Source organism: Marmota monax, unplaced genomic scaffold, assembly GCF_021218885.2.
Source record: "Marmota monax isolate L192 unplaced genomic scaffold, Marmota_monax_Labrador192_F-V1.1 WCK01_AAM20220418_F8-fsc00315, whole genome shotgun sequence".
Lineage (NCBI taxonomy): Eukaryota > Metazoa > Chordata > Mammalia > Rodentia > Sciuridae > Marmota > Marmota monax.
In genome coordinates, this window is record NW_026692798.1 from 211,919 (window position 1) to 226,614 (window position 14,696).

Genomic DNA, 14,696 nt, shown 5'->3' on the forward strand with positions numbered 1-14,696 from the left:
ACCTTAAAAGAGCGTACTACAGGGATACTGCTACATCGATGTTCATAGCAGCACAATTCACAATTGCTAGACTGTGGAACCAACCCAGATGCCCTTCAATAGATGAATGGATAAAAAAAATGTGGCATTTATACACCATGGAGTATTACGCAGCACTAAAAAATGACAAAATCATAGAATTTGCAGGGAAATGGATGGCACTAGAGCAGATTATGCTTAGTGAAGCTAGCCAATCCCTAAAAAACAAATACCAAATGTCTTCTTTGATATAATGAGAGCAACTAAGAACAGAGCAGGGAGGAAGAGCAGGAAGAAAAGATTAACATTAAACAGATACATGAGGTGGGATGGAAAGGGAGAGAAAAGGGAAATTGCATGGTAATGGAGGGAGACCCTCATTGTTATACAAAATTACATATAAGAGGTTGTGAGGGGAATGGGAAAATAAACAAGGAGAGATATGAATTACAGTGGATGGGGTAGAGAGAGAAGATGGGAGGGGAGGGAGGGGGGATGGTAGAGGATAGGAAAGGTAGAAGAATACAACAGTTACTAATAGGGCATTATGTAAAAATGTGGATGTGTAACCGATGTGATTCTGCAATCTGTATTTGGGGTAAAATTGGGAGTTCATAACCAACTTGAATCTAATGTATGAAATATGATATGTCAAGAGCTTTATAATGTTTTGAACAACCAATAAAAAAAAAAAACAAAGTAGCTGAAATTACAGTTGTGCACCACTATGCCTAGCTCTTAATATGTTCTTGAAACACTTTGTTGCTCTTTAATTTCTAATTCAACCATGATTCCTAAATTCACATAAGTTGAAATGTCATGGTTTCCAAACATATACATTACTAGATATTATTAGAATATTGAGAAATTCTTTAAAAATAGTTTCTGAGGCTCCCTACCCGAGACATACTGAAATCAAATTTCAAACATTTAGGTAACATGAGCTATTTTGTATTTTAAAGCAATCTCCCTAGTAGATTTTAATGCAATAAATTTTCTGAGCTTGTATTGTGTACTATCATTTTAAACATTCTATAAATGATATTAGCTGAGGGTAACAGAATGTAGGTATACACACCTTTCTGTCCAGGCATGTAGATGGATTTATCTGTCTGCACAAAGACCACATTTTCCCTGGGGCTGATTGCCACAGCTCTTCTCTCTTCCAGATTGATTGTGCCTCCTTTAGCAGAGAATGTGATGAAAGCCACTGGGTCCAATCTGGCCTGAGGAACCTAGGGAGCAAATAAATACATACTTCATGAGACTGGTGTTTGGCAGGAGATCTCCATGACTAATTGTGCGTTATTAACCAGTGAATTTAAATCCATAACTTGTTGTTTCCATTTATTGAATAACCCACCTTGTTCATTTTTCTTGCTTCTGTCACATCATTTAGATAAATTATCTCATCATTTAAATAAATTCTCCTTTATCTTTTTTGTTGTTGCTGTTGTTGTTGATGGTACTAGGGATTGAACCCAGATCCTTGCACATGCTAGGATGCTAGGTAAGTACTCTACCACTGAGCTGCGTCTCTAGCCTTCTTAAAATATTCCATTTCTCTCTGTGTATATGTATGTGTGTATGTGTGTGTGTGTTTTCTTCTCTTCAATAAATTTCTTTTAAAATAGTAAATAGACTTTTCTCCTTGCCTCCATTTATAACTGTACTTACATTATCTGAAACTGAGGAGTATATTGTTTTTGAAAACATTAAAATAACTTTATATAGACAGGCAAATAACATTTGTCCATAAAAGTCAGTTTTGTGGGTGCCTTTCATGCCCCTGCAGTATTTTCTCTATAGTGAGCAGAATGAAATGTTTACCTCAAAGCTGAAGCATTTGAAGACATTTTCTCCTGTAACCTGCTCTTCAAGTATTTTGGTCTGGACCTCACCATAGTTGATGGAGACAGTCAAAACAAGAAACTCAGTCACATTAAAAAGCTGAACACAAGCTTTATCCAAAGAGCCTTCTTGGAGAACAGAAGGGACCAGCAGAACATACTGCCTACAAAATTTAAGCAGGAACATTAAAATTGTCAAAGAAATGATTTGATACTTAGCTATTATTTAGTTATCTAAAGGATTGCAGTTTAAGAAATATGTATTGTTTTTCAATGTTAGAGACATACAGCATGCTAAATTAGAGGATGTTAAATTCATGAAATAGGAATATGCTGCCTGTGAGTTGGATTCGTGAATTCAACAAGAATAATACCACTTGCAAAAAAGCAAGTAATTTGTCATTCGTTCTATGAAAATTACCATCTGTGTCTTCATGCAGTGCTTTTGCTCGTGAACTGATACGCACATTCCATTTCATTTTTGCCTAGTGTTTGTCTAGCTTTTTTCCCCCAGCAATTGTTTGACATCTCTTCATTGGTATAAATATTGTGTTATAATTTAATCAGCAGACATGCTAACAGCGATAATGGTACCGTTCAAATTCAGAATTCATTATACAAATTAACATGTTTACTATGCTGTGTAAGGATATATTTAAAATCTAATCAATGCAATAAAAATATAACAAGTTCTGATTTTTAATATCAAGCTCTATTTGGGTTCCACATGAAATAACAAAATTCTATGCAATCACTTACACTTGGGGAGACTGAGAAAGAGACAGATGAAAGAGAAGAACACCCAGAAGTATTTTCATCCACTTCATGATCCAAATAGACAAAGAAGTCAATAGACTGTGCTCGTTATATCCACACGTGGGTCAATGTGCTGGAAGCTCAGACATTCTCACGGCCCAAGAAAGCCAAGTGTGGAGAGCTATATATCCGTGCAATACTTCTAGGACCATTTCCTGAATCATTCCTAAAGAATAACACAAGTAATCCAACTGGATACACTTTAGAAATTTTAGTCACCTCCCTGTAATCAATCATGTCTATTATGTTACTAGGGTGTCATTTGAGTGTCATCATCTTCTGACGAAAAATACTCCTAGAGTTAATACATAATGACTATGAGTGACTCTTTCTAGCACGAATGAAATTTCATTCCAATAAATTCAATCATTAAAAATAAATTGGTATCTTGCTAAATCATTATTTTGTGGTTGAGAACTAAATCTGTGTTGAAAATAACAGTATTGATTTTTGGTTGGCAATAGTTCCATGTAGACATTAGAATTGGAATAATGTAAAAATAATAGAAATGGACTTATGGAAGCTCAGATTGGAAAAATAAAAGATTCAAACATGATCATGTGATTTTACTTATTAATTGTTGATGTTGTATTTTCCATATAGTATAATTTGCATGCCAAATATATACTTGAAATTCTAAGTCAAGAGGAAATAATTAATTCCAGTTCTCAAATATTCAAAGGAATAATTATAAGAAAAATAAAGATAGTAATCAACAAAATTTATTGTTATAAAATTATCTTCTCTTGCTCTTATGTTTAAAAATGTAGCAAAGTGCATAATAAATGGCACATATATTAACTTATTTAGAAAGAGCAGTTGGCTTCTTAAAGATAAATTTAGATTACTATATTGATATAACTATAGAAAGTCACATTTCACTTAAAGCAAACTGATACCCAAAAATCCTTGGAAAAAATGCAATAAAATGTTTTGTTTTGGTTTGGTTTTAGTTCTTTTTGTACCTCCTACCTCAGCCCCCTTTACTTTACCAAGGTTAAATCCCTTTTTAGTTCTTATAAATAGAACCAAATAGAGTAGAAACAATCTGAGGAGGAAATGAGGACATAACTTTCACTACCATAGTCAGGCAAACTTAAGATGAATCTGAGTTAGGTAGGCCTCATCAAGGCCTAAGTGAACATATCAAAGTATATTAGCAAGAAAGTTTTTGAAAATCACTTTTTAAATTAAATTTTAGTCTTTCCCATTACAAATTTATTGCCAAGTGTTTTGTGTCCTTTATCACTAGAGTTTTGATTAAGTAAGAAGCCCTTGGAAGGATAATCTCACAATTGCTGTGGTTTCATCATATTACCACGTCTGTAATTAGGCTCTGCCTCTAATATTGCCCTTTTTACTAAACAGAAAATCCATTTTATATCGAATAAAAATCTTTTTTTTCCTAAGAGGCAAATTAATTACATAAATTTTTCTTTAAAACTCTCTAGTGTTCTGCTACTGCCTATTAGATAAATCCCAAACTCCAGCAAGTTTCTTCTTACTAAGGTACTTGTATACTTTTGTACCCACCATTTCCCTACAGACAGTTTTTGTTTTCTTCCATGAAAACACTAGCAGTTTCTTAGGTCTGCCATGCTCTTTCATCTTTCCATGTACATTTATGTGTCTAGACTCTCCCTCTCTCTCACTATTTCTGACTTCCTTTTTACCAGGTATACATTTCCTTCTCATTCTTCGTTACTCAGTTCAAATTTTGTGACTCCCAAGATGAAATTGGCTATTGCTTCCCTAAACTCTTGTTACTTAGGTACAAATTTCTATTACAGGATGTCATTTTATACCATAATTGTTTGTTTTCATGTCATATGTGCAACTTAGCTGTGAGAATCACAAAGGCACAGCCTGTGGATTTGATTTGTTGCTGGCTTTCCAACAGCTGGGATATTGCAAGTCTCTGAAGTAAGTAAGCACCCTTCACTCTCAGACTTGGTGAGCAAACCCACTTATTGGGGTGCTGTCTTTCTATCCAAGGAGAGCACACTGGCTTTTGATGCAAAAAGGCAGACACCCCTTTCTGGGTAATAATGTCTTCTCCTAGGCTTCTACAGTTCTGCATTGCACTCAATGCAAATGGAATAATGCCAATCATGATATAATCTTCAGGTCAGCTTAGTGAGGTATTCATTTTTATTTACTTCTATTGTATTTATCCCTAACTCCTCCTAGAAAGATAGCTTGGTATTTTATGGTTCTTCATCTACAAGGTTTTGACCAAATATGAAGAAAACTGAACCCTCTCACTCAAGAGTGTGGACTTTACACCTTTAATCTACTACTTTTTTTTATATGCCAGATAGTTTAAAGTCTCAGACTGGTGATCATTTATGATATTATTTATGAAAAGCAGTACCAAAATCTACTACTCTTTCTGTTTTTCCATTACTGACTCCTTGGGGTCTGTTTTCCCCTTCCTATAAGACTCACTACAAAGTGTGAATCTAAAATGGTCACTTAATATTTGAAAAATGCAGTCAGACATTTGCTTCTATATAGAATACCCTTACTAAATAAAATGCACAACAGAAATCACAGCAGTAGTGGGGGATACCTGGAGGTCCAATGCCTTCCAAAATCTTACTAACTTATTACAATTTGGAAGTCCAAGTCTAACATCAATAACAGAAAGTTCACATAAAAATGTTAAAAACACAAATACATGCAAATGTTCAAATTATTGAGTAGGAGGAAAATTTGCAGAAAATTTCTCTTTTATAAGGTGAATAAAATTTATATTTACACACATACATATAATTTGATTTGGTAAAGGCAATTATAATTTTAAATACATGACTAATAACTCTCTGGAAAATAAATTTATGTCAACATTGAGCTTACTACATTGGCCTATATGAAAATGCTCTGTATTGCTAAGTAGCACCTAAAATTTGTATACCTGGGGCTCACATTTAGAAATATGGTTTCTCTTTCCATAAAAGTCCAATGCTTATGGAATGATTCTCTTTATATTATTTATCCTTATATCTTTTACAATAAATTTCATCTTACTGAGAGTAGGATTGCTTATTTTTGAGATGTCTCCCCAGATCTACAAAGTAACTGCACATTAAATGTTATCTACACAGATACATAGTTACATATCTCCATACTAGACCATCTAAATTTTATAAAGGTAATATAATTGTTTTAAAGGAAACATTAAGAAATACAGAAAGATATATGCACATATGAACACAGATCTGAACAAGGATTTTTTGATTAAGTCAATAAAAAGCAATGTTATTTGCATAGAGGATACATAGCAATTATTTCTGATTTTCAGGCCACCTCATGGGGAATTCCCCTTCTAATGTAAGAAAAGATTTTACTATTTATAAGAAGAGAAAGACATCATTAATAAATTTAAGGGTGTGGTGTAGAGAGTGGAGAAAATGATGGCGTGGGTTTTCAGGAAATTGGGTCATACTATTTACAGGGTATATGAAAATCCCTTTTCATTCACCTACATCCTAATATCCATTCCCTCATCCTGTGAAACAGAGATTTACCTCATCACAACTATTAAAAAATGTATTGGTATAAGTCCTCCTTAGAATTACTATAAGAGCTTCAAGCATTCCAAATAAAATTTGAACAAATGCTCCTAAATTTAAGACTATTGTTCTAGTCAAGGATGTATTTGGAATACCTCAAATTGATTTTTCCCCAAAGAGCAGCAATTATTTTAATGAAAAGTTCAGTAATTATTAATTAAAATATAAATAAGATTATTATGAGTTATTTTGTGGATATATGGCAAGAATTTTATTCTGGTGATACATACTGTGTTTTTATTTACAGTGACTTCTTATATTTAAAATAAGAGAAAAATTTATATCTAGATATCTTTGTCTACAGTGCAAAATGATTGAAGAATATATAAGTAACATATATTCTTAAAAAGTAAATAAGTCATATATTCTCATGAAAAGTAAAAAGAGTAAGAATAAATTATGCTTCCATTCCTAGTGAAAGGATATTTTTTACTTCAATGTCAATTTTGAAATATAACCTCTCATTTTTCCTACATCCTGCCATATTTTCTGATTCACTTTCTTTATAGTGTGGTAGTATTCCTAAAGGGAATATTAAGAAAGTCACAACTTCAGGAAAGAAACCTAATCATTTTGCAACCTTTGCTGTCATCAGTTTGCATAACATTCAGTGTCTCTTCTCAGGTAGAGTTGAAAGGCTTAGGGGAAATTTGCCAGGAACTTAAACTATGAGTCATTTAACAAATGAGAACTTGGCTTTTCCCAGAAGAACCTGTTCTTAACAAGGGCTCTTTCCAGAACCTCAGTGGGTAGGTATTTCATGCTGTATAAGGTAAGCAGTGTTTACCTGTCTTCTCCCTGAAAGTCTCTCCTTGTGTTGAGATCCAAAGGTGAATGGACTCTGGTGGAGCTGTGTCAGGGTAGATAGAAGCTTGCATCCTCTAGATTACCACTACTGAACATAATAGAGTATCTGTAAACTTGTTTGATCTGGCATTAAGTTATCATGGCAAGTCATACACATTTCCAGAAACTTATTGCCACAGGAAGCAGGTGGAGTCTTGGAGGCAGAATGTGGTTGGGAAATGAATGCCCTTTGCTGGGTGGGAATGGTTTACAGTAGATGCAGTTCTTTTTCATAAAAAATAGTTATGTTTTTGTTGGGGCTGAGAGGACTACATTTACACTGACTTTTAAATGTTCGTATATGACCATCATCTTTTTAGGGTACAATATTTTCCTTCCTTTCCTCATAAGGCAGTGATAGAGAAGGCCTTACAGCTGGTATTTAGATCCTGGTTGTACCACTTACCAGATAAGTGAACCGGATGAGTGGCTTAAATTCCCTGTGTTTCTTTTTGTGTATACTTGGGAATAATAACAGTTAAGTCATAAATGTATAATAAGAATTAGATATATCAATATACTTAAAGGGATTAGCAAAGTGACTGACACATAGCAAACATTTGGATAAATCCTTACAATGATGAAATGTCACATACTCACACTCTCCCAAGTTCCTACTCATACACAAATTACTATGGAAAATTGGAACAAACTTGAAGAATGGTGGTGCTGGGATTGATTTAGCAGCTCATTTGTGCCATTAAAGTATTTGTATATTATTTATGCTCTACATCCTTGGGATATAAATATTATTGCCTTTTTGGCCACAATTTGGATCATGAAGAATTAGAGATTATTTCTACCCATCTGTAAGGAAGGAATCAGCAGTGGAAGAATGTCCTACTTTTGCATTTCTTTCTTCTTCTCCACTTTCTCCTCTTTTAAACAAGGAGTGAAGTCTTTGCAGATGCCACACCAAGAAACACTTCTGTATAGCTCCTTAGCCACTTCTGGCTTATATATATATATATATATATATATATATATATATATATATATATATATATATATATATATCCCTTATTACTAAACCAAAGTGGGATCTACTATAGTATGCCCTTAGATGCTCTGCTTTATGGTGGAAGCACTCAGAATCCCAAATATTGGGGACTTTGGGTTGTCAGATGATTTCAGCTCTGAGAATTTCCCTTATCCTCAGAGAGACATTCCACCCAAGGTTCCCCATTCTCCCTAGGTACTACTACATGTGTAGTGTTTCCTGAAAGAGACATTCAGACATGGTCCAAAAAGGCTTCTGAAACTTTAACATGTCTATGCATCATCTGAGGATCTCCTCAACATATGAGTTTTGGTTCAGTATATGTGGACCTGAAACCTTTCACTTCCAACTGGCTCACTGCAATGCCAATGCTGCTACTCTTCTAACCACATTTGAATTGGCAAGGCTCCTAAGCAGCAGCCTTCAACCAGTTCAATATGAGAAATGCCTGGAGAGCTTTTATGCCAAAGCTACACTCTTAGATCAGAAAATTTTAGTTGTTTTCCTGAGCCTAACAGTACCAGAAATACCTTAGAATCTACTCAAAATACAAAGTCTATGTTCATCCAGATGGTCTGAGTCAGACTCCTGAGAAAGAACCTCAACAATCTCATTACCTGGGTAGTTCTGGCGACTAAAGTTCAAGCACGACTATCTCAGAGATTCTCATTAAGTTAGTGAAGGTAAAACACAAGAATTCACATTTTGTACTGTAAAAAGAGAACCAGTACCCTGGGCTATTATGAAGTTCAAGAAATTCCTTCCAAGAAAAATGTGATTCTTCTAGTACACTGGTGCTAGGGGTGTAAGAAGAATGAATGCATGCTATCCTTGAAAAAGGACAATAAAACACCATGTCCTTGAAACTCCTCTTTCCATTCCCAAGAACTTAGTCAAGTTAAGGGAACAATAAAAGCGGGCTCAGACCAGAACATCCAAATAATTACTATCTTGAACAGGACACTAACTCTCTTTCTCACCTATGTAACAACTGGGGAAAACTAGTGTTATATGCAGGAACTACTTTCTTGCATGCATACCAGAATAGCTGCTCCTTGGAATGCCAGTCATACAAAGAACAAAGCACACTAGGCAAACTAACAATGTCACTGCTTCTGTAGCCTACCTCATAAAACACTTCCTGTGTAATAACTAGTACACAGTTGGTGGCACTATGGAAAGGATAAGGGTCACTTTTCCATTTGGCTGCCACTGGACAAAGTGCCAAGAGGGACAGAGGTGCTGTCTAGTGTGTCACCATGGAATTTCCCTGAAAGCATTTTCCAATAAACTTTGTATCTTGAATACTATCTTCAGGCATTTTCTTTCACCTTTTGGCAACCTATTCCACTGCCCTAGTAGAACCAGGCCATGGTCTCAACAGAATCCAGTTACTTTGGTATATGATATTTCTTATGAGACCAAAATCAAACAGTTTGTAACTTTGTTTTCTGCTACGTAAGTAAATGATCAATTTGCAGTTGTCATTTTACATGACTAAGTAATAGCACTTGACACTTTTTCCTTTCTAGTTTCCCTTGGCTTTCCATCTCACTTGCCCCTCCTTTGGTCTCCCAAGCTGATTCCTTCTTAACTGGCCTTCTCTACCTTGCAATGCTCACAGCAAAGTTCTTGATTCTTTTCTCTATCCAGACTCACTTCCTGAAAGGGAAGAGATTATTAGTAATGTGCCCAAAACTCCCAAATTTATATTTTTAATACACAGTTCGCTTTCTCACATTCCTATACTGATTATTCAACTTCCAACTTGGTATCTCCACTTCTGTTTATAACATCAAAACCTCCCCAATGAATTCTTAATCTTCCATCTCAAACCTATTTCAACCATGACCAGCTCAGATGATGATGATTCTATATTTCCAAAGCTCAGGCAAAACACATTTAAAATAATCTTTGTTCACTATTTTTATCACTCCTTATATCTAACCCATCAAGAAAACCTATTGGATTTACCATCAAAACATACCTAGAACCTGTTCACTTTTCACCATCTGCCCAGCTTTAACACTGGTTCAAGTAACCATCACTTTTTGCTTAGATCATTGCAGCAGATTCTACCAAGTTTCCTTATTTCTCCTCTTGCACTCCTACCACCTCTTCTCAACACAGAAGCCAAGAGATATATTTGAAACAACTGGGGCAGGTCCGTCCTCTACCCAAATCCTGCAGAGAGTGCCAGGTTTATTCTGAACAATGAAAGCCAAAGTCCAAATAGTGACCCTCAATCCTTTTCCTGAAAGCTCTTCTCGCCTCATTATTCATTACAGTAGTGGTGTTAAATAAGGCAAAGGATTAACATTGAGTATGACTTTTCAGCAATAAATTATAAACTCAGAAGAATTTAAAAATTTTAAAAAGGTAAATGCTCTGAGATTAACCTCTTGATCTTGCATATAAATCGAATAAAATTATCACTTAATTTGTGACTCTTCTCTACTTTTTTCCTCTTTATAACATTTTACTGAGAAGAGTCTGTTTTATTGTGTTTGTGTGTTTATGTTTGTTTCCTTGAGCTTTTATAAAGTCCTCTTCAACTTTCACATAATCTTTCTCCTTTCCTCCACCTCTCAATCTTTCTTTGCATATTGGAAGATTCCAATTCTATATCTCATAATGTCTAAAGGCTTGAATTCTGAGTTGGAAACAATAAAGTGCATTATACAAGGTGGTATCACATGAAGCCTCAAGTTTTCTAGAATAAAAATTATGAATGAGTACTAAAATAAATGAAAATGAGGCACTCAGATGTGAAATGACAGCATTTAATAGGATAATAAAGAAATAAAATTTGATAAAAAGACAAAACAGATTTCAAATTTTTCAGGATGTGAGGTCATCATGGTTCCTTCAGGGTTGATACAGAAATGGAATTTGTCAAAAGAAGTAGTTCTCCACCTGGGATTTAAAACATAGTTTAAGAAATAGATAAATGCATATATGTGTATATTTTTGGGTTAGTAAATAGACATAAAAATGTACTAATATATACATGTTCAGAAGATATACATATATACATAGAATGTATACATGAATTATATAAATATATTTGCACATAGACCTGCAAACTTATAAACAAAATGACAGGTTGATAAAAAAATACTTAAATAGCTATACACTTCTTAAAGCTATTTTAGACAATATGAGAAAGTTTTAATGAACATCAGAATAGTGATGTAGCACACATAGGTACATATTCTTATGAGGTACTACAGACTTCTCTTGGCTTGATCCATTGTTCAATTTTCATATTTTCACTTTTCTACCAGGAATGCTTTCAAGTCTATAATACTGGTAATTTCCTTACCTTTGATTCATTGGGAAACTGGAATGTTATTGATGTTGTAAGAATTAAAGGCATATTCATCTGAAAAATAAAAGGAATATCCATCCGTATTGACTCTCCAACTGTCCATAATCAGACTATGTCAGACAATATAAACATGTTATATTTAATCTTTCAATAAATTTTCAAGGGAAGCAGTCACTTCTCCATTTTAGAAATCCATAAATATTCTGCTAAAATTTAAGTTACTTGATAGAATGCATTCAATTCGCAAATGACAGAGACAGAGTTAAAATACTTTTTGACAAACTTCATATGCCATTTAACAAGAAACTAATAGTATCAACCTTTCAGGGAAGAGTTTTATGGTTTCTACAACATATTAGGAACTGTTCTGGCACATAAGCTACTGAAATTCTCTTATAACACTTGAGAATATTGTTCACCCCACCCCCCATAAGTGAGTCTATTGAGGTAGCAAGAAAGGGTAAGTCTTGGAATCAACAACAATGACAAAAACAAGAAAGACTTAGAATCTTAGCATGGTTTGTATTTCAAGTTAAAGGGGAGTCTTTTCACATTATATCACAAATAAAGTGTTGAAAAACTCCAGTAACTGGAAAATAGGCTAATCAGGAATATATCACAGAGTAATAATAATCATCATACAATGTAAAACCATCCATTGTTTAGTTTTTCAAGACAGAGGATGACTTTGGAAAGCTCCCATTGCTCATAGAATGTTAGATTTCCTACCTTTTTCATAATAATTATAGACCATGACAGGTGCAGGTTGAATGTTATATACGAGGTTGCTTTGCTCAACAGAAAAAGTGAAACTTTTTACTATACCAGGAACCTAGAAAGAAACAATGATAAATACATCTTAACATGTCTGAAAAAGAAACTACTGAGAAATTTAACACTAGGCTGTTCATGATTTACTCAATTAAAGACATCTAATGTGATCATTATCTTGCATAATAGCAAAAACAATGAGCTAGCTATTGTTAAAGTGTATACCACCTTCAGTTCCATTGTTTATATTGAGGTGCAAGCAATTTAATTGAAAATGTTAGAGGAATATTCATGTGAGTGGCAGTGATGTGTATATAGAAAGGTTGGCTCTAAAATTCATGACATAATTTGAAGTTTCTTTAAATAAGTTAAAGTAGAACTACTATATGATTCAGCAATCCCACTTCTGAGTATGGATTCAAAAGAAATTGGATTATTATATTGAAGAGAGATTTGCACTCCCATGTTCAATGCAGCATTGTTCACAATTACCAAGATATGAAAATAACCTAAGTGTTTGTGAACAGATAAGGATGAAGAAACCATGGTACATATGCAAAATTGAAAATTATTTAGCCTTAGAAAGGAAGGAAATCTTCAATTTTGACAACACGGATGAACTTGAAGGAAATTATGCTAAGTGAAATAAATCATATAAAGAAAATAATACTGCATGATCATACTTAGAAGTAAAATATAAAAAGTTAAATTCCCAGATGCAGAAAGCAGAATGGTAGTTGTCAGGGAATCAAAGTGTACTAAGTTTCAGTTATATAGAATGAATAAGTTATAAAGATCTAAAGTATGAGATCAATAGTCAATAATACTCTGCTGTATACTCAAAATTTGCTAATAGATCTTAAGTGTTATCTTCACAAAAAGGTAATTATATAAAGAGATATTGTGTTAATTAATTTGATCATAACATTCAGTTCACTAAGCAAATACATATGAAACATCACACTGTACACCTTAAATATATACAATTTCAATGAATTTTAAAAATTATCTCCACCTTCATTGGAATTGAAGTCAAATGATGAAATAATTATATCTTGTTATGGTTTGGATGTGGAGTATCTCACAAAAGCTCAGGTGTGAGACAATGCAGGAAGGTTCAGAGGAGAAATGATTGGGTTATAAGAGTCTTAACCCAATCAATGAATTAATCCCCCAATAGAGATTAACTGATTGGTAACTGACATGGTAGGGTGTGGGTGGGGGAAGTGGGAATTGTGAGATGGCTTTGGGTATATATATTTGTATCTGGTGAATGGACTATCTCTCTACCTCCTGATCACCATGTAAGCTGCTTCCACCTGTCACATTTTTCCACCATGATGTTCTGCCTCACCTTGAGCCCTGAGGGATGGAGTCAGCTCTCCATGGACTTAGACCTCTGAAACCGTGAACCTCCAAATAAACTTTCCTCCTTTAAAATTGTTCTAGTCGGATCTTTTAGTTACCGTGGTGAAAAATCTGAGTAAAATATATCTCTACTCAGTAACCAGACTATGTCAGATGTTGTTAGGAATGAAAAATGGGGAGGTGAAGATTCTAAACTTGAGAACTATCTAGTCAGGTAACCAAAGCTTGAATTAAACAACTTTACAGTTAACAGGGAGAAGAGGATCAGTAGGACAGGATATTTAATATCTCATATTTTTTGTAAACTCTCTAATTTATGTCTATATGAAAAAGAAACACCCAACAATCTTTCAGAAGACACAACAATAAAAGGCATGAAACAAATAAATTATTGTGAACTTACATTTTCCATGTAGAAAAGAACATGGTCATTTTTTTACTTCAGTCTTCATTATTTGGACATTGTTCTCAAGCTTAGAAGAAAGTGGCAGGGAAGATGAGTTAGACATTAGAACACAGAGGGAAGCATTCCCAAATTGTATGTTCATGTTGTTATTTTGTCAGGTTATTATTTATGAGGTGTTTATATAAGCACACATAGGAACCAAACAAATATACTATGAGCCATGGGGGGGGGGGGGAAATGACTGTGAATTGCTCCAAATTGAAAACATCATCCCTCTAGTTATGTTACAGCAAAAATACAAATGTGGACTCTAAAGAGGATGTTTAAGTTAAAAATTACATGGATTTGTTTGCTAACCAATGGTTTATTTCATCTATTTACAAGGGTAATTTTCTCTGTACCAAAAGATTGTATTTCAACTGTTTACCTCTTGAATGGATGTCAGGATGGGAGTAAATCCTGATAGCATCTTTACATCCACAAGGACCATAATGGAGTTATTGTGAATTCCAGTATATCTTAAATTTTAAAACAATGACAACATTAGTTTAGACATCAGTTTAGAAATGTGACTTAATTCATAGTAAAGGGGGAAGATGGATAAATACTGATAGGCTAAAAGTCTGGAGGAAAGGCAAAAGCTAAAGAAGAAAGACCTTAGAAAATTTATCCTCAAACATCTGAAAATTGGTACAACCAGAGTGATAATAAATGA

General features: G+C 34.1%; 2 protein-coding genes across 2 annotated transcripts in view; both read right to left on the minus strand.

The window, feature by feature from the left end:
* Positions 1–2,695, minus strand: part of LOC124095079 (ovostatin-like) — a 70,780-nt gene extending 68,085 nt beyond the window's left edge. The window contains exons 1-3 of the mRNA XM_058580497.1: positions 2,628–2,695; positions 1,849–2,032; positions 1,097–1,253 (exon numbers count right to left, since the gene is read on the minus strand). Coding sequence (XP_058436480.1) covers positions 1,097–1,253; positions 1,849–2,032; positions 2,628–2,695 — 409 coding nt within the window. The remainder of the gene's footprint in view (positions 1–1,096; positions 1,254–1,848; positions 2,033–2,627) is intronic.
* Positions 2,696–11,437: 8,742 nt separating this feature from the next.
* The window catches only part of LOC124095089 (ovostatin homolog 2-like), a 48,199-nt gene continuing 44,940 nt past the window's right edge, over positions 11,438–14,696 (minus strand). Inside the window, 5 exon segments of the mRNA XM_046448198.1 lie at positions 11,438–11,490; positions 12,166–12,268; positions 13,979–14,011; positions 14,013–14,048; positions 14,409–14,499. Of these exon segments, the coding sequence (XP_046304154.1) occupies positions 11,438–11,490; positions 12,166–12,268; positions 13,979–14,011; positions 14,013–14,048; positions 14,409–14,499 (316 nt within the window).